Source organism: Athene noctua, chromosome 4, assembly GCF_965140245.1.
Source record: "Athene noctua chromosome 4, bAthNoc1.hap1.1, whole genome shotgun sequence".
NCBI lineage: Eukaryota > Metazoa > Chordata > Aves > Strigiformes > Strigidae > Athene > Athene noctua.
Window position 1 is genome coordinate 58,071,081 of NC_134040.1, and position 18,680 is coordinate 58,089,760.

At 36.0% G+C, this 18,680-nt stretch overlaps 1 protein-coding gene across 1 annotated transcript in view; it reads left to right on the forward strand.

The window, feature by feature from the left end:
- PAPSS1 (3'-phosphoadenosine 5'-phosphosulfate synthase 1) overlaps nt 1–18,680 on the forward strand; it is a 48,185-nt gene that overhangs the window by 13,701 nt on the left and 15,804 nt on the right. Inside the window, exons 5-9 of the mRNA XM_074905477.1 lie at nt 1,705–1,823; nt 9,625–9,738; nt 12,288–12,399; nt 15,414–15,619; nt 17,892–18,027. Of these exons, the coding sequence (XP_074761578.1) occupies nt 1,705–1,823; nt 9,625–9,738; nt 12,288–12,399; nt 15,414–15,619; nt 17,892–18,027 (687 nt within the window). The remainder of the gene's footprint in view (nt 1–1,704; nt 1,824–9,624; nt 9,739–12,287; nt 12,400–15,413; nt 15,620–17,891; nt 18,028–18,680) is intronic.

An 18,680-nucleotide genomic window follows, 5' to 3' on the forward strand; every position in this document is an offset into this window, starting at 1 on the left:
TTACTAACATCTTCCTAAAAGCATGATCACTGTCTTTCTGGGAAAACCATTAAGAACGCTTCTGAAGAGATTAACTTTTATTTTGAAATTAGGGTTCTGTGCTGGTGCCCATGAAAATTATTTTCTGTCCCCAGCCTCAGATCAAGATTTAAGTAGAGGCTGTAATAAAAAAAGCTTAAATATCTGATCACTTGTTGCAAGGATTGTTTCAAGTTCTTCTTTGCTCTGTGTTGTATTTTTCAGAGTTTGATGATAGCACTTTTTAATCTGCATTAAGAAGCAAAGCATTTTTTAAAGTAATTACTTTCAGGGGCTGAGTTTGCAGATGCTGTAATGATGAACTTGCTATTAATCAAAAGTGATATAAAAGTCAAGAAATCTAAGACATTCCATGTTACTGGTGGTCTGATACTTCTAGTCCTACTAAATATATCATGTGAAGATCAGGAATAAATAAGGCTGGACTACAGTTTATTGAGAATCAAAGCAAGATGGCTTGAGATGGCATGATACAAAGATCCCAGTTCTGTACAGAACCCTTGTTTTTGCTTTAGCACTTCCTTAATATTTTGTTAATTTTACAAGCCCCATAATGAAACCGTGTTACTTTAGAAGCGGTAGTGAGGTATACAGTGCCTGAGTAAGCTACAAGGAGGTCTAGCAGTGGCTGTATCTTATGACCTATCTGAGATATGAAGCATGAAAATGAGATGAACTTGATTGGTCACAAGGAATGTCAGCAACTGTTACCTTTTTCTCTGGCAATGGTAATGGGACACTTTCTTTGCCACCTATTCCTATTCCAGTAGTTGGATACAAGTATACAGTTTTTGGAACACATACCAGCCTTTCTTACATGGGGTACTGCAGCAATTGATCTTTTTCTTAGATGGGGAATGAAGCTACTAATTTTGGGTATTTAAGTCTGAAGTGAAAAGCTTGAGTTTTAACATTTGCAGATGCAGTTGTTCAGTTGCTGTAGCCCAGCTGATATTTCTGCTGCAGATCTGACTTGTGCTTACATGTTTTGACTTTGGGCTTGATTTTTTCCTTCCTGTTTATGCATGGTCAGTCAGAATCTTCTCTGTTTCAAAGTAGATTGCTAGCAAAGTAGGCCAGAACAAGTTTCACTGGTAGATTGTACAGTCTGTGACAATAGTTACTATAACTATAATAAACACACACATCTACCTTACATTAACAGCTATCTGAAGATGGGTATATTAGCTAAACTAAGGTAATAGGTGTTGGAATTCCTTACTTTTCAGAGTACTGCTTGGTGGCATCAGTGTAAATTTACATATATGTTGGTTGTTCAACATCAGGCTTTGTGTTCAAAAAAGCCCCATCAATCACAGTTAATAATGAAGGACAGCTGATGGATGACTAACTCTGGGTTCATGTGTGCAGTTCTTCTGCCAGTGCTCCTTTCTTTATTTACAGTACAAATCAAATAACTTCACCAACAAAGATGTGATATGTATGTGATGCAGAATGCTGAGGTTTGCAGTCATGTAGTAGGATTAGCAGGTGGTATGATAAAGAAAAAAAGTGTTGATTTCCCTAGAAAAATCCTGTCTTAAGGAAACTAAAACTCTGTGCTCTTGCCTGTTGTGTTGGTTTATATCTAAAAAACTATGATCGATGTTAAAATTGAGTCATCTTTTAGAAAAAGTCACAAGATTTTTGTTTTGTGTTCTGTAGGATTTACTGGGATTGACTCTGAGTATGAAAAACCGGAAGCCCCAGAGCTTGTGCTGAAAACTGATTCCTGTGATGTGAATGATTGTATACAACAAGTTGTGGAACTTCTTCAAGAGAGGGTGAGCAGAAAAGCGCATATATCTTAGTAACTTTTTTCCAAAGCATTTGTGCCTGGAATCTTAATGTATGTGCTGGGAAAAGTGAAGACAGTTTTTAAGAGTTAAAGGCTTATACATCTTTAAATTCTGCCTTTTAAACTTGTCCTGTTGTTGGTTTCCTTTTAAAACCTAAACGTTGCAACAAGATTGATCTCTAAGTGAAATAAGATTTGGACAAGTGGAAAATTGTATTATCATAACTGATAACTGGAAAGGAGAGAAGGCTGTCTCAGTTGTTACAGAACCAATAATGAATGCTAGCATTTTTAAGAGTCTAAAATTTTTTACTTTGTCTCCATAGTGTACAAGTTAATACATACTGCAGCTGTGAATTGACAGGGTTGCACTTACACAGTGATTTGAGCTGTCTTAAATAGGGGCTGCTGCAGTTGTGTCTGGTTTCCCTTGTTTCCACTGTTTTTCTTGCGCTAGTAAAAGTGGTCCTGCAATTGTGTAATGACCAGTTCAGGAAGCTGATCTTCTTGACATGGCTGAGTTGAGTTAATGGTTCATAGCTTCTGAAAAGGTAGGTCTCTCTTCTCATTCATGCCTGCAATCTACACCACCCCTTTTCAAGCTTCTGGACTTCCTTCTGTTGTCTGATAAATAGATTCAGCTCATTACCCAACCTAAAAAAAAACCCAGCCAAAGAAAAAAACCCACAAAGAAACAAAAACTCCAGTAAACCACCCACAGAAAACAAAACAAACAGACAAAAAAAACCCAAACCCCAAACTCACTAAAAGTGAAGTCAGCCGTGAGATGTCTTTATCGTCTTGAAATCATACCCCCAGAACTTGCCAATCTTCATGTAAAAGAAATGTCTCCTTACATTCTTATCTATAGTCCGTGGGCAGTGGGATGATTTTTCAATCATTTTAATTCAGATACTTTACTAGACAGTTATTAATGTTTTTTTATGAGGTGGATGTTCTGGAAATTTAGGGTGTAGGCAGTAACTTAAGTAAAGCTTCACCAAGTGGTGAAGTTGGTACAAGGAAAAGACCTCATCATTCATGGAATTAATTTTAACTCTGTGCCAGTAGAGCTTTGGAGAGATTAGTCTCTTGTGACAGAGTTTTCTTGAAAATTTAAATAATAGATCACTGGTTGCTCAGAAACTAAGACTGGGCAGAAAGCCACAGCAGAATTCTAGATTTTTATGCTAATGCTCATCTGAATATTTTTTGGAAGGAAAAAAGGAGAGCGCTTTATAGCAGTTCTACCTATGGGAGATCGCAGTTCCTGACTGTAGTAGGCCCTGCACATCCTGCTCAGAAGAACAATTCAGTACATTTCATAATAATAGAAGTCAATGTCATGTGTGCCAAAATAGTGATCCCCAAAGTCTTGCATTAGTACACTTGGTACACAGTGTTGAATGCTGGCTCCCGGTCCAGTCAGCTTTGCTCTGTCCTTTGCTTAAGACATATTTAGCACATTTTTTTTTTCTTTCTTTGTAGACAACAGTATCATGAATGCCAGGATATCTGTGGTTGCTTACATTAATGAGAGATGATGAAACCAAGGCATGGTTCAACAGGCATGTCTTGTTCTCAGGTCATATTAATACAGCGATATCTTGAAAATATGACTTCTGTAGGTTTCCTTTAGTTGGAAAAAGCTATGTCTGTGATGTTCTTTAATTAATCCATTGTGATTAGTGAAGAAAAAGACCATAGGCCAGCAGCGTTAAAAATAATTTGGAATGTTTGTTTTGTTTCAATAGCTGTGAAAAACTTCGGGAAGAAGTCCACTCAAAGTATTGGTAATCCTTGAATTTTAAGGACTGTTTTTATACTAGTTCAGACAAAAATGGCAGTAAATAGAAGATAGCTGGAACTGTATAAATGTGTGTTGAGGTAGATATACACATGTATTAAACAAGAATTTGAAACATTGCTCTTTTATAGGTAAGTGCAATTCTTTAGTTTTTAGAATTTTTCATAATATTTGAAAAGAGCTCTGAAACAAATTTATCAGGTCTTTTCCAAAAATATGTTTGATCCTTTGTGGAAGAAAAAGGGAGGTGACCACACAGAAGTAGGAGTAATAAGCATCTGTTGAATTTGTGAAGGTCTTGTGTGGTATAACTTGGTTTTGAGGGTCATCTGGTTTGGTTTTTTTGCATGTAAATACAACTGATACTTCAAAATTCTTTTTAGGGACTTAAAATGCAAGGTACTGATAGGTATCTCCTAAAGCTACTGAGTCTGAGTCATGTGGAAAGTTCCTTTTTTTCCCAGTTATTTTAAATACTATACAAATCAGTGCTTGCACACTATTTTTTATTTATTTATTTATTTATTTATTTATTTTTCCCCAGGCAGAAAGGCTTCCATGGCTTTTGAGTCTGATAAACTTGGCTTTCAATCTGCTGGTATTTTCCAGCGGTCAGACAAGCCCAGTACAGGTGTTTGGCTGTAAAAATTTCATTGTTTTGGTTCTTGTATTTCCTGTCAACCAATATAGCTGATCTAGCCCCTTGCACAAAGTTTGTATTTCCTTACTATGGAATAAGTTTAATATTTAGCTTGGAAAATATTTTCTGAAGAAGTCATATCTCAGGAATGCCACCTTTATTGTTAAGGAAGTGCAAAAGTGTATAAGGGGAGAGTTGCATTTCCAGCAGGTAACTTTAAACTTTTAACTACCTTTGTGTAAGAGTCCCATTCTTAAGGACATCAATTTACACCGGCTTTGCAAATACCACCCCCCAAACAGCAGTCTGATTATGCACTTCTGCTACTCTCTAGATCAGTCCACTGTGAGTGTATGAACTTTCTGTCCCTTCTTCCATCTCCCACCTATCCCCCAAAAGGTGTAGCCAAGTTCTTATCTAATCTTAACATTATACTTATATTTGGGAAGGTGGTCCTTATGGTATCTCGTAGTACTGATTTCCTGGCTATATTCACACAATTCTCTGCAATCATGTTCAAATTCTTTATTTTGGAGTGGTGAGAATTTGGAGCAAAGTTAAAGTTAGGGGTTGCTCTTTGTTGTCGTGATTTATAAGGTCAGTCACTTCTTAAGATGTGAAGCTTGAGGCTGGTGGTTTCTGGAAAATATATAGAAATGGATTCTGCTGTTCTGTACACCTGTTGTAGTTGGGGTTTTTTTGTTTGGCTTTTTTGTTTGTTAACCTCAAATTATACTGCAGCTCTCACTGTAACAACACAATGAATTCTCTCTGGAGCAAAGTTCTCAATCTTGTCTAGTTCCTCATTCACTTATCAAAAAATTTGATAATAAAGAATACTGTGTGTGGTCACCTGGTCATCAACATGAATTACAGCAGGCTCCAAAACATCTTTGTATTGAGTAACTTGCCAACATGAGAGCTTAGAATTTTTATTATCTGTAATATTCATTTAGAGCAGGCATTACAGGTCTTCAGCCCACTTTTTCATTATTTGACTGTAAATTAGACACTCAGTAGAGTATATTTGACACAATTGATGATATCCAGCTGCATTGTTTCCAGTCTCCTGCTTTCAAAATAATTTTAGCAGAAAATTTGTACAAATACAATTGCTATTTGTTTGGATGTAGTGTTCAAACCAGACACCTACACAAAAGGTGATTGGGTGGGACTAACTGGTATTCATAAGACAAAGTGCAGACCATGGAGATTTTATAACTGGTTTATAACGCTGGAAGTAAGCATTTGTATGAATTACAGTACAATGACATTAACTTGCAGCATACCTACCTTTTAACTTTGATATATGCTGAATATGTAGAATAACTCACCTTTTCGATGTCGAAGTATCTCTCTTCCAAAGACGTATGGAGGATACCAGAGAATTGAAATAAATTGTTCAGCATTATAAAAACATTTGTCAATACATGAAAACATGTGCCCATGCAGCAAAGAAGGCCAACTGCAAAATGTACTTTAATAGCAGGTCAAAAGAAGTAATTCTGCTGGTTTATGTGGCACTTGAGACCATATCTGGATACCGTGTCCAGGTTTGTGCACTTCTCCCTCACCCAGTAGAAGACAAACATTGATGTACTAGAGTGAGTTGAGCGGAAGGCCACCAAGATGGTTGGGTGCTGGAACACATCACCGTACAAGGAGAGGCTGAAGGAAACTGAACTTGTTCATCCTAGAGGAGAAGGCTAAAGGAGGGCTTGTTTCTGTTTCTAGCACCCCAGTGGGAGGGTATAAAGAAGACTGAAGAGTTTTCTCAGAGGTGCACATGGATAGGATGAGGGGCAACAAACATGAGACGAAACACGGGAAATTCAAACTAGACATGGGGTAAAAATACCCCTTTCATTATAAGGATGATCAAATATTAGAACAAGTTGCCCTGAGAGTCTGTGGATGCTGCATCCTTGGAGATATTAAAAAATTGATTGGCCAAGTTGCTGAGCAGCCTGCTGTACTGGGACCAGGAGTAGGAGGCTGAGCAGGAGGCTGCACTGGGTGACCTCTAGAGGCCCCTCCGTGCTTCTGTGATGAGGCTAATAGTTATTTTGTGTGAGAAGCTGGGGAAAAAAACCCACATTCTGTGTAAAGAATAAGCAGGCTTATACTATTAGTTTTATACTGTTACAGTGAAGATTTAAGCACAACAGTAAAGATGTAAGACAGTGAGCAGAAACCAATATAAGCTTTTAAGCATAATTTTAAAAATACACCTTAGTATTCAACTTCTGTAGTTCCCACATCAATAAAACATTGATTTCTTCTCATGCTTAAGAAAGTAAAGAGAACTTGTATTTAAGTTGTGGGTTTCCTATTGTTGAGATATGTGTGCTCTGGTTGTGGTTGTTCTGAAAATACACTACTCAGTGTTATAGAAATAGATTTCGGGAGCTCAAATAGGTAAAAAAGCATGTATAAATTTAGAGTTATTATTAAAGAATGTGCTTGTTACATTGAATTCTCTAATCATTAAATACTGTGATAGTGTTGTTTTTGTTACTTATTTCTTCTGCTTTCTTCTATTGTTTCTAACTTCTGTGTTCTGGGAAAAGGCACAGACAGTGTTTTGGTTCAGAGCCATTCTATGTTAATTTCTGAGACTCAGGTTAGGCAACAATAATCCAGATAGATCTGCTGACTGATAGGTTTGTTATGATTGTTTTCTAATAGATGTTTTTGGTCAAAATTATTTAGGTTGCTATAGATGTACTATGTAAACTAAACATGACATATTTTGACAAAAACAAATGTGTAAAAGGTATCTTTACACATTTAGGAGAAATAGTAGGGAATGGCTGGGGTCAGAAACTCCTCTTGTTGGTACAAGAGAAGTGTTTCTATAACCCAAATGAATTTAAAACATGATAGAACACAACTGATGGACAGAGAAGAGTCCTTCAGTCCAGAAAATTGTACCCCTCTGCTAAGATCATGGCTGTTATTGCACTATTCAGTTTTCCCTATACTTAAAGTACTGACAAACTTCCCTTCAGACTGTAGCTAGGAAAACTTCAGTGATTACTATAGTCAAGCAAGTACTTCTGTTTGTTTTTTCCATATATAAATAATTCAGTGGCCTCAACACTTCAATTAATATGAGCTTGTAAGACTAGTCATTCATGTAAATTGGATGTCACTTGTGAATGCCTGTCTTCTGGAAATTTGCCTCAAGGCCCTTTCTTTAGAGAATGTTAGCATCAGCAAAGAACCTACCACCACAGTCTGAGGAGGCACATTCTCATAAAGCATCTAGTTTATTTTTTAATTTTTTTTTCAGTTGTTTATATGAATGCATTGAGAAATAATAATTGTTGAGGAATACTGTGTAACTTGTCCTTTGGTAGAATGAACCTTTGAGTAAAGTTACTACCTTAAAGTGGTCACTAGATGGCTTGCTAGCCTAGCATTTTCCTAAAATTCATACAGTTTAAAGACGTATGTATTCAATACCTCTTGCTACTGTGTTTTTTTGTTTCTTTGTTTTGTTTAACCTGATATTTTAAATACCATTGTTTTGTTTGCAGGGGAGTCTAGGTTTACTAATCTTACAAATTTTCTAAATGTCTGACTCTGTTGCTAGAACTGTCTTCAAGTGTTTTCATCCTTGTAATGAGATAGGTTGTTGACAGAAACTGCATTGTGAAACTTTTTTCTCCATTGTTTTGCCCATTAGTGGGACACTAAAACCAGGATAATATTCGAAGAGACCTTTTTAATAGGCACATTTATTTTAAGCTTTTGATATTTTGTAAAATTATGACATTCTAGCATGGTAATGAACTAGGGTCCAGAGAGGAATCTTCTGTGAAGCAACATAGTGTGGACTCAGACATTACACTTTGCTTGCTGTTCTTTACAGCAGACAATACCTTTGTTTGATTCTGGGATTACCGGTGTGGCAGGAGTCTGCTGCAACTCTCTGGGCTGTAATGCTGCTGCTCAGGCAGAGAAAATAGAAGGCAGGTATTGCCTAACTTACTAATTAAATCAGCTTTCCAAGATGTCTGATATGTAATGGACTGAACTTTTCCTTATAAAACACAATTTCTAAGTGCTAGTTTAATTTGTTTTCCTTTTATCTGTCTTGGAGATATGAATTACATAAGCCAGTAAGACTCACCACATTTTTTTATTCCTGAAGTAATTTTATCTGCCACTTGCTTTCATCTTCCCACTCCCTTTGTTTTACTTTCCATGGAGGTAGTGTCTAATATCTGATAAACACTTAGATAAACATTTTACAATTCTTGGGCAAACTTTGTGTTTCCTGCAGGCGTACCTGTTTACTCTGGGTTGTGTATACTGGAAAAATAAAGATAATGTCTTTCTTCTTGTTATGGATCTGTATATACTTTGCTATAAGGGTGAGCTTTTTCTTTCTCAAAAAGTAAAGCATTACTTTACAAAAGTTTGCAAAACTCTGAAAAATGTGTTTTAAAAAGAACTGTAGCTGCTTTTCATTGTTTTTTTCTTACTGAATATCACTGGAACCTTTGACTGGGTTTTGACACCACCCTTTGTCAGAGGAGATTCTTTTATCATGATGGCCTCTGCTTTTTTTCTTTAAATTATGTTTTTATCCTTATGTTCATATTATTAGAAGTTTAAGGTGTTGAGCATTGTGGAGTGAGAACGTCTTGTTTAAAAAGCATGGAGGAAAAAATTTTGATCAAATTAAAAATTGATATTCTGTGGTATTCTGGTTATAAAACTATATTTCAATTCATTTTATATATATATGCCCAGATGACCTCATTTAAATGGTCTAAGTGTTAGTATATAGATTAGGACACTGATGTTATATTAATATCATTAGCTGTAGGTAATACATTTAATTTGTACTTCTGTATTAGTCGCTTTCAGTTGAGAGGGTGGGTTTTTTGCCTCCATATTACCACTTCTAATGCATGTTGTATAGTGAATGACTTAGTTATAAATGCTCTCTCTAAAACTTTTGCTTCTTTATCAAGTATAAAAACAGTCTTCCTTTCTACTGTAGGTAACGTAGGCATTAAAAAGTCAAAACTACACTTAATTCATTAGTGAAATATTTACTAGGTAAATGTTGCATGGAATATTTAAGGTTTAGGAAAAAATCTCTTGTCAGAATGTTTTACTCCAGTTACTCAAGCCAGCAGCTTGTCTAGCAATATATATTATAATCTTGGAACTGTGATGGTTCTTAAATGAATGAAAATTGCTTAATGAATAAGCTTTTGCTACAGAGTAGTACAACATTAGAATTCTACTTTGTGACCATGTGTTCAGTGTCCAAGAAGCATTCTGAGCAAACATTAAGTTCTGTTTATTCCTTTTATGCAGGACATTGTGCCAGTGGATGCCTCTTATGAGGTGAAAGAGCTTTATGTGCCAGAAAACAAGCTGCAGTTGGCCAAAACTGATGCTGAGTCTCTGTTAACCTTGGAAATCAATAAGGTATTGTGTGTTCAGTTGTCTCACTGCTGAAGTTGAAAGACAGTCTTATCTGTTGCTCAGCGGAAGTAGATATAGTCAAAATACCTCTACTGGTTACAGAATGTATCTCAGTATACTTTTTCCCTCTCTTCTTGAGATAAATCGCAGCATCTGTGTTTTCTTTTCACTTACTAGAGATAACAATTGAATCTTCGTAATTTCATAAACAATGTCTGGTATAGTGTTAGTTTATCCGAAGCCTGGATATTAAATTTACAGTGACTTCCTCCCGTGCCTCCCCCACCCTGTTCCATGGACTATAAACCATGCTTGGCATGATTTGTATGAGTATTTTTTTCTAGAAGAATTACTAACTTTTTTTGGTTTAGTTTACTTACACAAACTTTTATTTTGAATTGTAATAACCTAGAAATGTGAAGGAAATCAGTTACTGCTTCTTGATTCTCCTTGTTGGTAACCTTGAGTTGAACAATAGTAACCTCATATACCAGGCTCAAACAGTTGCGAACTTAAGTCCACAGAGAGATAATCAGATCTACTTTTTCTTTTTTTTGCTGCTTAGAACATATCCATGCTAATTTTCTGTCTTCTAGCAGAGAAAATGTGGAAAAGCATGGATCAAATTGATCAACTCTGTTCTATGTTGGTTAAATGTGTTATATTCCAACTCAGATAAATTAGACAAAGCTGCTTCTGACTGTGTTTCTATTCTACCTCACCTTCTTTTTTTCAAGAACTAGACCTAAACACAGATACAATGAATGACTTTTTTTCACTGGCTTTTTTGACAGTATTACTAGAACTTAAAGGTAAGCATTTGATCTAGGGGCTGACTAAGCTCAGAGTTGAGCATCAGCAGTGAGTAACTTGATCTTGGAGGATTAAGACAACATACTAAGCACTGAATTAAATAGTTTAAAAATCTGCCTAGACTTCTACTACTAATAAATTTTAATACTTCATTTCACTGCATCTTACTATATTCCTTTCACATATGTGTCTGTAAAACTATTTATTAGTTTGAAGAATAAGTATTTAAGGTCACCATTATTAAATTTCTGTAGTGTCCTATTCTAAGTTGCTCCCTATCTAGAAAAACAAATCCTTTCCCCCTCCACCCCCAACCAGTGGTTTGTTAAATATCAAGCAAGTATATAATGTAAGCTTGGAATGAAAATGTGTGTTCTATTTGCCTTAGCATAAATTAAACAGTGTAATAAAATTAGTTGTGCTCTTTGCAAAAGAGACTTGCACGAGCAAAGCCTGTCCTTGTCAAAGACTTGACCAAGTCTTGGTAATGTACATACAGAAATAATAGAGGCCACACACTAAGTCATAGTGTGACTGTTTTAAGTGCTAAGGAAGGAAATTCCCTGTAAGCTGATACCTTTTAAACTAAAATAAGCACCAGTCCCGAGAGAATTTAAATTCTGGGTTGTCTCACTACTTTCTACAATAAAAAATTTCTTTCTAATCTGTTTTAAGATTAGACCTCTTACTAGTCACACCCATAATTCTGATATTTTTGTGGTAATTGTATGTGTTGTGCTTTTTTTTTTAACCCTCTTGGTTATTTTGCTTTGTTAAAAAAATAAATCAATTGGGATTCTAATTCTGTTGTTCTTTATCAAACATTTACAAGTAAAGTTTGTTGTTGTGGGGTTTCTTTGTTGGTGTTATGAATTAACCCCAGCCAGCAACTAAGCACCACACAGCTGCTTGCTCACTCATCCCACCTCCCAGTAGGGAGGAGAACTGGGGCGGGGTGGGGGGTGGGGAAGTAAAACTCATGGGCTGTGATAAGAATGGTTTAATAACCGAACTAAAATATAATAATAACAACACCAACAATATAATATTATATGTTAGTATATAAAATAATAATAATAATAATGAAAAGGAATGTAATTTTAAAAGAGAGAAATAAAACCCAAGAAAAGTCAAGTGATATACAATGCAATTGCTCACCACCTTCTGACCGATGCCCAAGCAGTGGTCCACCCCCCAGCCAACTCCCCCCAGCTTATATACGGAGCATGACATTCTGTGGTGTGGAATATCCCTTTGGCTAGTTCGGGTCAGCTGTCCTGGCCAGGCTCCCTCCCAGCTTCTTGTGCACCTGCTCACTAGCAGAGCATGGGAAACTGAAAAGGTCCTGACTTAGGAAAAGTGCTACTGAAACATCAGTGTTTTAGCAACGTTATTCTCACACTAAATCCAGAACACGACACTGTACCAGCTACTAGGGAGAAAATTAACTCTATCCCAGCTGAAACCAGGACAGTCTGTTTTTTTAACACATAGAAATTTGATCTAGTGTAAGAACTGGAAAATAGCCAAAATATGAACAGTGAGGAAAAAGTTGTTCTTTTTTCTTACTTAAAAACTTTGAATTCTTTGTGATGAAAAACTGAATACTGAGAAATCTTCCATTTATTCTGTCCTGCATTTTATGGGTAAATTGTGGTCTATTATGATTAATACCTGATGTCAACCATTAAGCAAGAACTTTTATCTGCTCTAAGTCTAATTCTCCATTTCTTTATAAGGTGGACATGCAGTGGGTGCAAGTGCTAGCAGAAGGTTGGGCAACACCCCTGAATGGCTTTATGAGAGAGAGAGAATACCTACAGTGCCTTCACTTTGATTGTCTCCTCGATGGTAGGGCAAAATTTACTGTTTGTAAATCTGGGCAAACAAATTCTACTTCTGAAATGTTGTCGATGCTTTACTCAGTGGTGGTGGTAACACGTTATCAGGCTTGTGCGCAACCTGGGGTAAGAGAATAGGACATTATAATAATCAGTTTTAAACCTGATGATTTTATTATTCTTATACCTACCATTGTGTTAGAGTTTGAATTTTTGACTTTACAAATTATATTTTTCAAATGTTTTAATTTTTAAAAAGGTTTAAACTTAAAATACATAGGTTTAATTGGAAGAAATTGGTTTTAGAATTCAGAATTGCAATTTAATGCCTGTTTAGCTATGTGTGCTAGAAGATTTGTTCTGTAATAGTAATGAAGGCAAGGACAACAAAGTGACTTGAGTGCTGGAGCTATTGCAGATATGAAATCAGAATTTGAGTAGGTAGCTTGGGTATGGAACAGTTGTCACATATAATGAAATTACTATGACTTAGTAATTATCCTGTGATGATTTAAATGAATATATTTTATTTTGTTACCAATTGGCTAAGAGAAAGCATTAATTAAGTTAGTCAACAAGTGATAATATCCTCAGGTTTTGGAATTTGATTGTGATCCTCTGTCATTTTTCATTTATTCCTCTCTGAAGGCTCTGTTTTACTCGAGCCTTTTAGGTTTTTTTGCACTCTCTATATTAAAAGAGGATAGTAAAAATTCCTATCTCCCCACTTCCTTCTGCATTACTCTTGTCTTGCTGGAGACCAAATATCAGAAAAAAGTCACTTGTCTCTCAGTTCTGTGATCTAGACAAATGTTGTCCCTCTTACATTTTCTAGTTCCCCTTTCTATAAATTTCTTGGATACGATCCTAGGCAACATAATGCCATCCATTATTTTAGACTATCAAAAATTTGCAGTAGTATTTGTGACTGCTAGTTTTGTTTTCATTCCATTTGCCTTCTGTGTGTCTGTCCAGGTGAAACGTACTCTGCAGATGGCATGCTATACATTCAACTTCTAAAATAGCTTGTAGCTCCTTATTCTGTCCTGTAGTCTTCTGTAAATCAGAATTTTTGTAAGGCTTTTAAGACATTGTATAGGTGAGTGTTTCAGTTATGGAACTATTGCAAGTTTTTAAACTTCTCTTGTAATTGTTTAGTACCTTGTGTATGCTGCAAAAAATATGAGTAATGAGAAATAATGAGTAACATTGATGGAAACAGTTTTCAGTCCTAAGCTTTAATACAACAGTCACATTTCTCTAGATGCTACCATATTTCCTTCTCTTAGGTATCTACTGCAACATTTATGTATTAGAACCTTTCTAGAAAAAGCAGCTTTGCTACTTGAAGCAGTGGCAACGGTTAAGTCAAAACGACATCCTGAAAGTTTCCTTCCTGCTTGGTATATTCGTTCTGGAGTGTCACAGCAGCAGTTGTTTTCTAGGGTTTTGATTTTGAAGACACAAAAATTGTTTAATAGCAGTTCATCTCATCCTTTGGGCTCTAAATGCAGTGTTCATACTGGCTGCCTTCTACATTATGGAGATCAGTGTAGGTGTGTTTATACTTTCACTTTAAAGCTTAAGTTATTTGGAATAGTCTTGAGCTGACACTCTGCTCATCTGTGACGTAACAAACTCAATCCACTACCTTGCCTTAGTTCCTCATTTGCACAGTGGCTGAAGACAGATGTCAAAGATATTATATATTGGTCACTGACAAAATTTTAATAATCAATAGGTTTGAGATCTTTTCCCAGTTTGAAATACTTATTGTTTGCAAAGCAAAATAATTTTCTTAATTATCAAGTTAGGGGTGGCAAATCACCTCTTTGATGTTGCCAAGCTCAATTTTTGACCTAGTTGCTTTGAAAATAACTCAGAGCACTAAGAATGAACATAAGAGAAGATGCACAACATGCTTTTCATTTTGCATTATGAAAGAAGGGGGAACCTGTTTTGCTTTTAAACTTTTCATCCAGCTTCATAATTTTTAACTTCCTACCACACTGAAAGTAAAATTGAGAGAAGGTTATAAAAAAATGTATTGTTTAAATAATGGGGAAATCAACCTTATTTAGAGTCTTGGCCTGAGTAAAGCCAGTATCAGAACCCCCATTAACTTCCAGGGGCCTGTGACATTTCTCCTGGAGACCACCCGAAAGTTTTGCACTTTTTTGGCAAGTGTATACTCATTAGTATTCAAGCCTTTGTATGAGACATACAATATTTACTGCACTGGTTTTCTCAAATCTCATGCTGGTAGTTAAGAAAAACAACACTTCCAGTATCTAGCAGTGAAGTAAATGCTTAAAAATGAGGGCCTCACATAACCTTAAAATTCAGATACAGTCGTTTCGTTTTAGAAGTAAAGTAGGTGGTAAGCTTTCAAACAAATCCACTTTCTTTTTTTTTCTAAAATATGTATGCTTGAATCTGAATACAGTTTCAAGTAAACAGCAAAAGTCACCTTTTGAAATAGTTGAATTATATATGTTAACTACTTGGGTACATTTGGCTGCTTCTTTCACATTGAACTTTTCTTGTGGACCAAAAGTACGACTACTGAGAATGCTACTTCTTTTTTTTACGCATTATCCACTCCAGTAACAATCTTGCCGGATATTATAGATAATCTGTTTAAAAAATGTCACTTGTGTATTTCTGCTTACAGCTGGGTATTTCTGCTTCTGCATATAGCTTCTTAAACAAGATATTTGAGATCCAAACAAAGTAGTATCTTCACAATCTAAATATTTGTGTGCAGTTATAAGTACTTGCTATTTTCAGTATGTCTTTGCTCTTTCTCAAACCTCAGTGCTTGCACATTGTTGTAGCACACACATCTTATGGAAGAGTTCATTCTAAAAGTTGCTTTTAACCCCTGTTAAAAAACACTTGAACTACCTGTTGTGTGATACACTTACAGCCTGGACTGTAACTTGTTAGGAGGGTAGATTTTCATAATGTCATTGAGCATTATTAAGCATAAGGGGTGCTTTTTTTTTTTCCTATACTCTGCAGGGGGAGTTATTAATCTGTCAGTGCCTATAGTGCTAACAGCTACTCAAGAAGACAAAGAAAGACTGGATGGATGTACCGCAATTGCACTAGTGTATGAAGGTTGCCGTGTGGCCATTCTCCGTAATCCCGAATTCTACGAGCACAGGAAAGAGGAACGCTGTGCTAGGCAATGGGGAACAACATGCAAGGAACATCCCTATATCAAGGTGTGTGTTAAAAGTTGAAAATCTAGTCCTATTAGCTGTACTGTTTGTGGAGTCGCAAATTAATGAAGCGGATGTCTGTGGTGTATTTCGAGAGCAAAACTGCTTTGAGAACTGATTAAAACATTTGAGCAGAAACAGTGGTGATTTTTTTTTTTTTTTCTATGCAGCTGTTGAATAGTCTGCACTTAGGGTGAAAACCTAATGTCAATATGTGCATGTGAAATGAATTTAGAATGTGCTGTAGAATCTGTGCTACAGAAGAGGGAACTTTGCCCTCTAGTGTGCCTAGTAAACACATCCCTCTGTGTAGCCAGATGGATCATCAAAGCTCCTTAATCAGCAAATATATGCATTGTGAAGGCAAGAAAACTGCTATTCTGCCTGCATGTGGAGCTTGTGAGAACTGCCTGGTTTCACTGCTTTTGAAATAGGCCCTGTTCCTGAGTAACTCTCTGGAGAGTTATTTCACATCCATTGTGTTCAGTATGTGTTATTATCTTGACTGTATGTGCACATCATAATGAAATATTGTAATTGCAGCATACTCAGCACAGTGCTGTGTTTGGGTTTGAAAGCTGATCTAAATGTTGCATCTTAGCTCTGCAGAGCCAAAATATGTTTCTTTACCCATTGGTCTCTAAAGTATCTTTTTACTTACAACTATGACTTAAAATCAGATAAAAAGAAATCAAACAAACCACAAATAATGAGCTTGCTCTTAAAAAGGGAAAGCCTTTGATGTGTTCTAAAAGCATCTCTATGACTAATAGTTATACATATGTGAAAACTATGGATTTTTTAACTTCTTTATTTTACTGATGTGTAATACATTTTTAAATTAATGTGTAATAACATCCTTTTACGAACTGAGGTTGTATTCAGTGGTATATCTGAAAAAGAACATCTGCTAGACACAAGTAAGAGTGTTCGGGAAGATTTTCAAAGCTCTTGATTTGTTCTGTGCTGATGAACATCAGATTTACCCCTTTATTGAAAAATTAACACGAATTTTAGAAATTCTAAGAAAATCTCATGCAAATGAGATTTGAATAACTTGTTATAGTGCATTAGCAATTATAGAATGACATGGCTGAAACTAATGTAGAAGATGAGGAACTATGTCTGTCTGTACTCTTAAGTCTGTACCAGAGTGTGTAGTAGTAGTAGTATTATGACAGTGTATGAGTGTGTGCAGAGTAGTATCATGACAGCACATGGATCTGGTGGCCCTTATAATTAATCAGAAATCTTTGGGTGTCTGAGAGTTACTGTAGTGCAGAGTTTTCTCACCTTCATATCTTCTACCCCACCCCGGTAAGATGTCAAAGTCTGGCATTTTCTTTGGGAAGAGCATGGTTGCTGTAGCATCACTTAATTCCAAGCAAAATTCCAAGCACTTATTTCAAAGCAAAAATAAATTTAAAAATTCACCCTTAATTTCAACACCTTGATGTGTGGATTTAATATGTAATGTCTTATATCATTTGCTGTCATTTTTAAATAACATAAGGCAAAAAATTATCAGAAATGTGTATGAAACAAATCTTTTGTGGTTCCATCTTCAAAAGCAAATACATTCTCAGAAATTAACAGTTTGCGTGATTTCTGTGGCCATTGCTAGTGTATGTTAAGCAGCTTGCCATAATTATTTTTTGTTAAAGGGTGAGTTGATATCTGAAGATATCAAAATAATTCTAGTAGTGTACAGTATATGTTGCCTTGGTGAAGTGCTACTGTGAAACAAGTCCAAAAGCTGTCCTACTTCAAAGAATCTGATTTTATTTGTAAGTTAAAGTGTGAATGGTTAATCAGAACTGTTTTATTTGCTACTTTAGTGCTGACCAGAATCTTGTAAACCGCAAGGTGATACTGGAACTTCATTTGCTTTGACTAACAACTATGAAGTGTGCAACTTTATTTTACTTAATATATTAGGCTTTTTAGCCACTAGATGTTTTTGTCATGGCATGAGGTTGGTTAAGAATACTGACTACTTATGTTTCCATATATTAAAAAAATCCTTTGTTTTGAAAGAAAGGCATATACCTACTACTGAAGATTATGTGTGTCTCCTGCACTGTGGCATAACATGTTTGGCCTATGTTCCAGTGATGTTTTTTTTTTCTTTAACATTGATGCTTGACTTGAGACTGTCAAATTAAATTAGCCTAGAATTCTTCCCTTGGTAAAGATGAGCCCCCATTGCAATGCTCTAGATGCTCAAGAGAAGCTGACAACCCATCCTAACAAGGATTTTTCTTTCTTTTCTTAGATGGTTATGGAACAAGGGAACTGGCTTGTAGGTGGAGATCTACAGGTCCTTGATCGTATATATTGGAATGATGGACTTGATCAATACCGTCTCACTCCAGCTGAACTAAGGCAGAAATTCAAGGAAATGAATGCTGGTGAGTAAATTTTTCTTGTTCTGTTTCTCCCTGCAAAGGCTTATCCAAATGCCTGCTGCCTCAATATGTCAGGGCTAGCATTCTTTCAAGGATGAAGATTTTGATAGCTCTCTTAGGTGGCATTCTTTGCCTTTTACTGGTATTAATTTTTATGATCTCAGGCATTGCATTACCTAAATACACAAAAGAAGCTGGTAATGGCGGAGGTTCTGAATTTTATCTTTCTGTGTACACTAGACATATTACTAATGCAAGAAAAGATAATGTTACATTGTGGTAGAAGTGATTTAAAAATTATCAGGTTCGGCCAAAACTGTAGAGATATTCTTGAGTGCTGAGCTTTCATGCTCTTTTAAGTCTCTTCCATGCTGCTTCTGGAGAGCAAAGCTTAGGACAGTAATGCAAGTAAAGTGGTACAGAATGAAATGTATCACAGTTAAAAGTTGTGAGCTAACTGCCAGCTTTATATTGCAGAAAAACCAAAACAAGTTTTCTCAGTAAAGCAGTTGTGTTAGGCAGATAAGAGGCTGAGTAATGTCGTAAAGCAGAGAACATTCAAACATATTGCCTTCATCATGGCATGCATCAAAGGCATACTGCCTTCATCATTAGACTCAGGCAGCTGCTAAGCACTTCTAAGTGTGAGGGAAGAG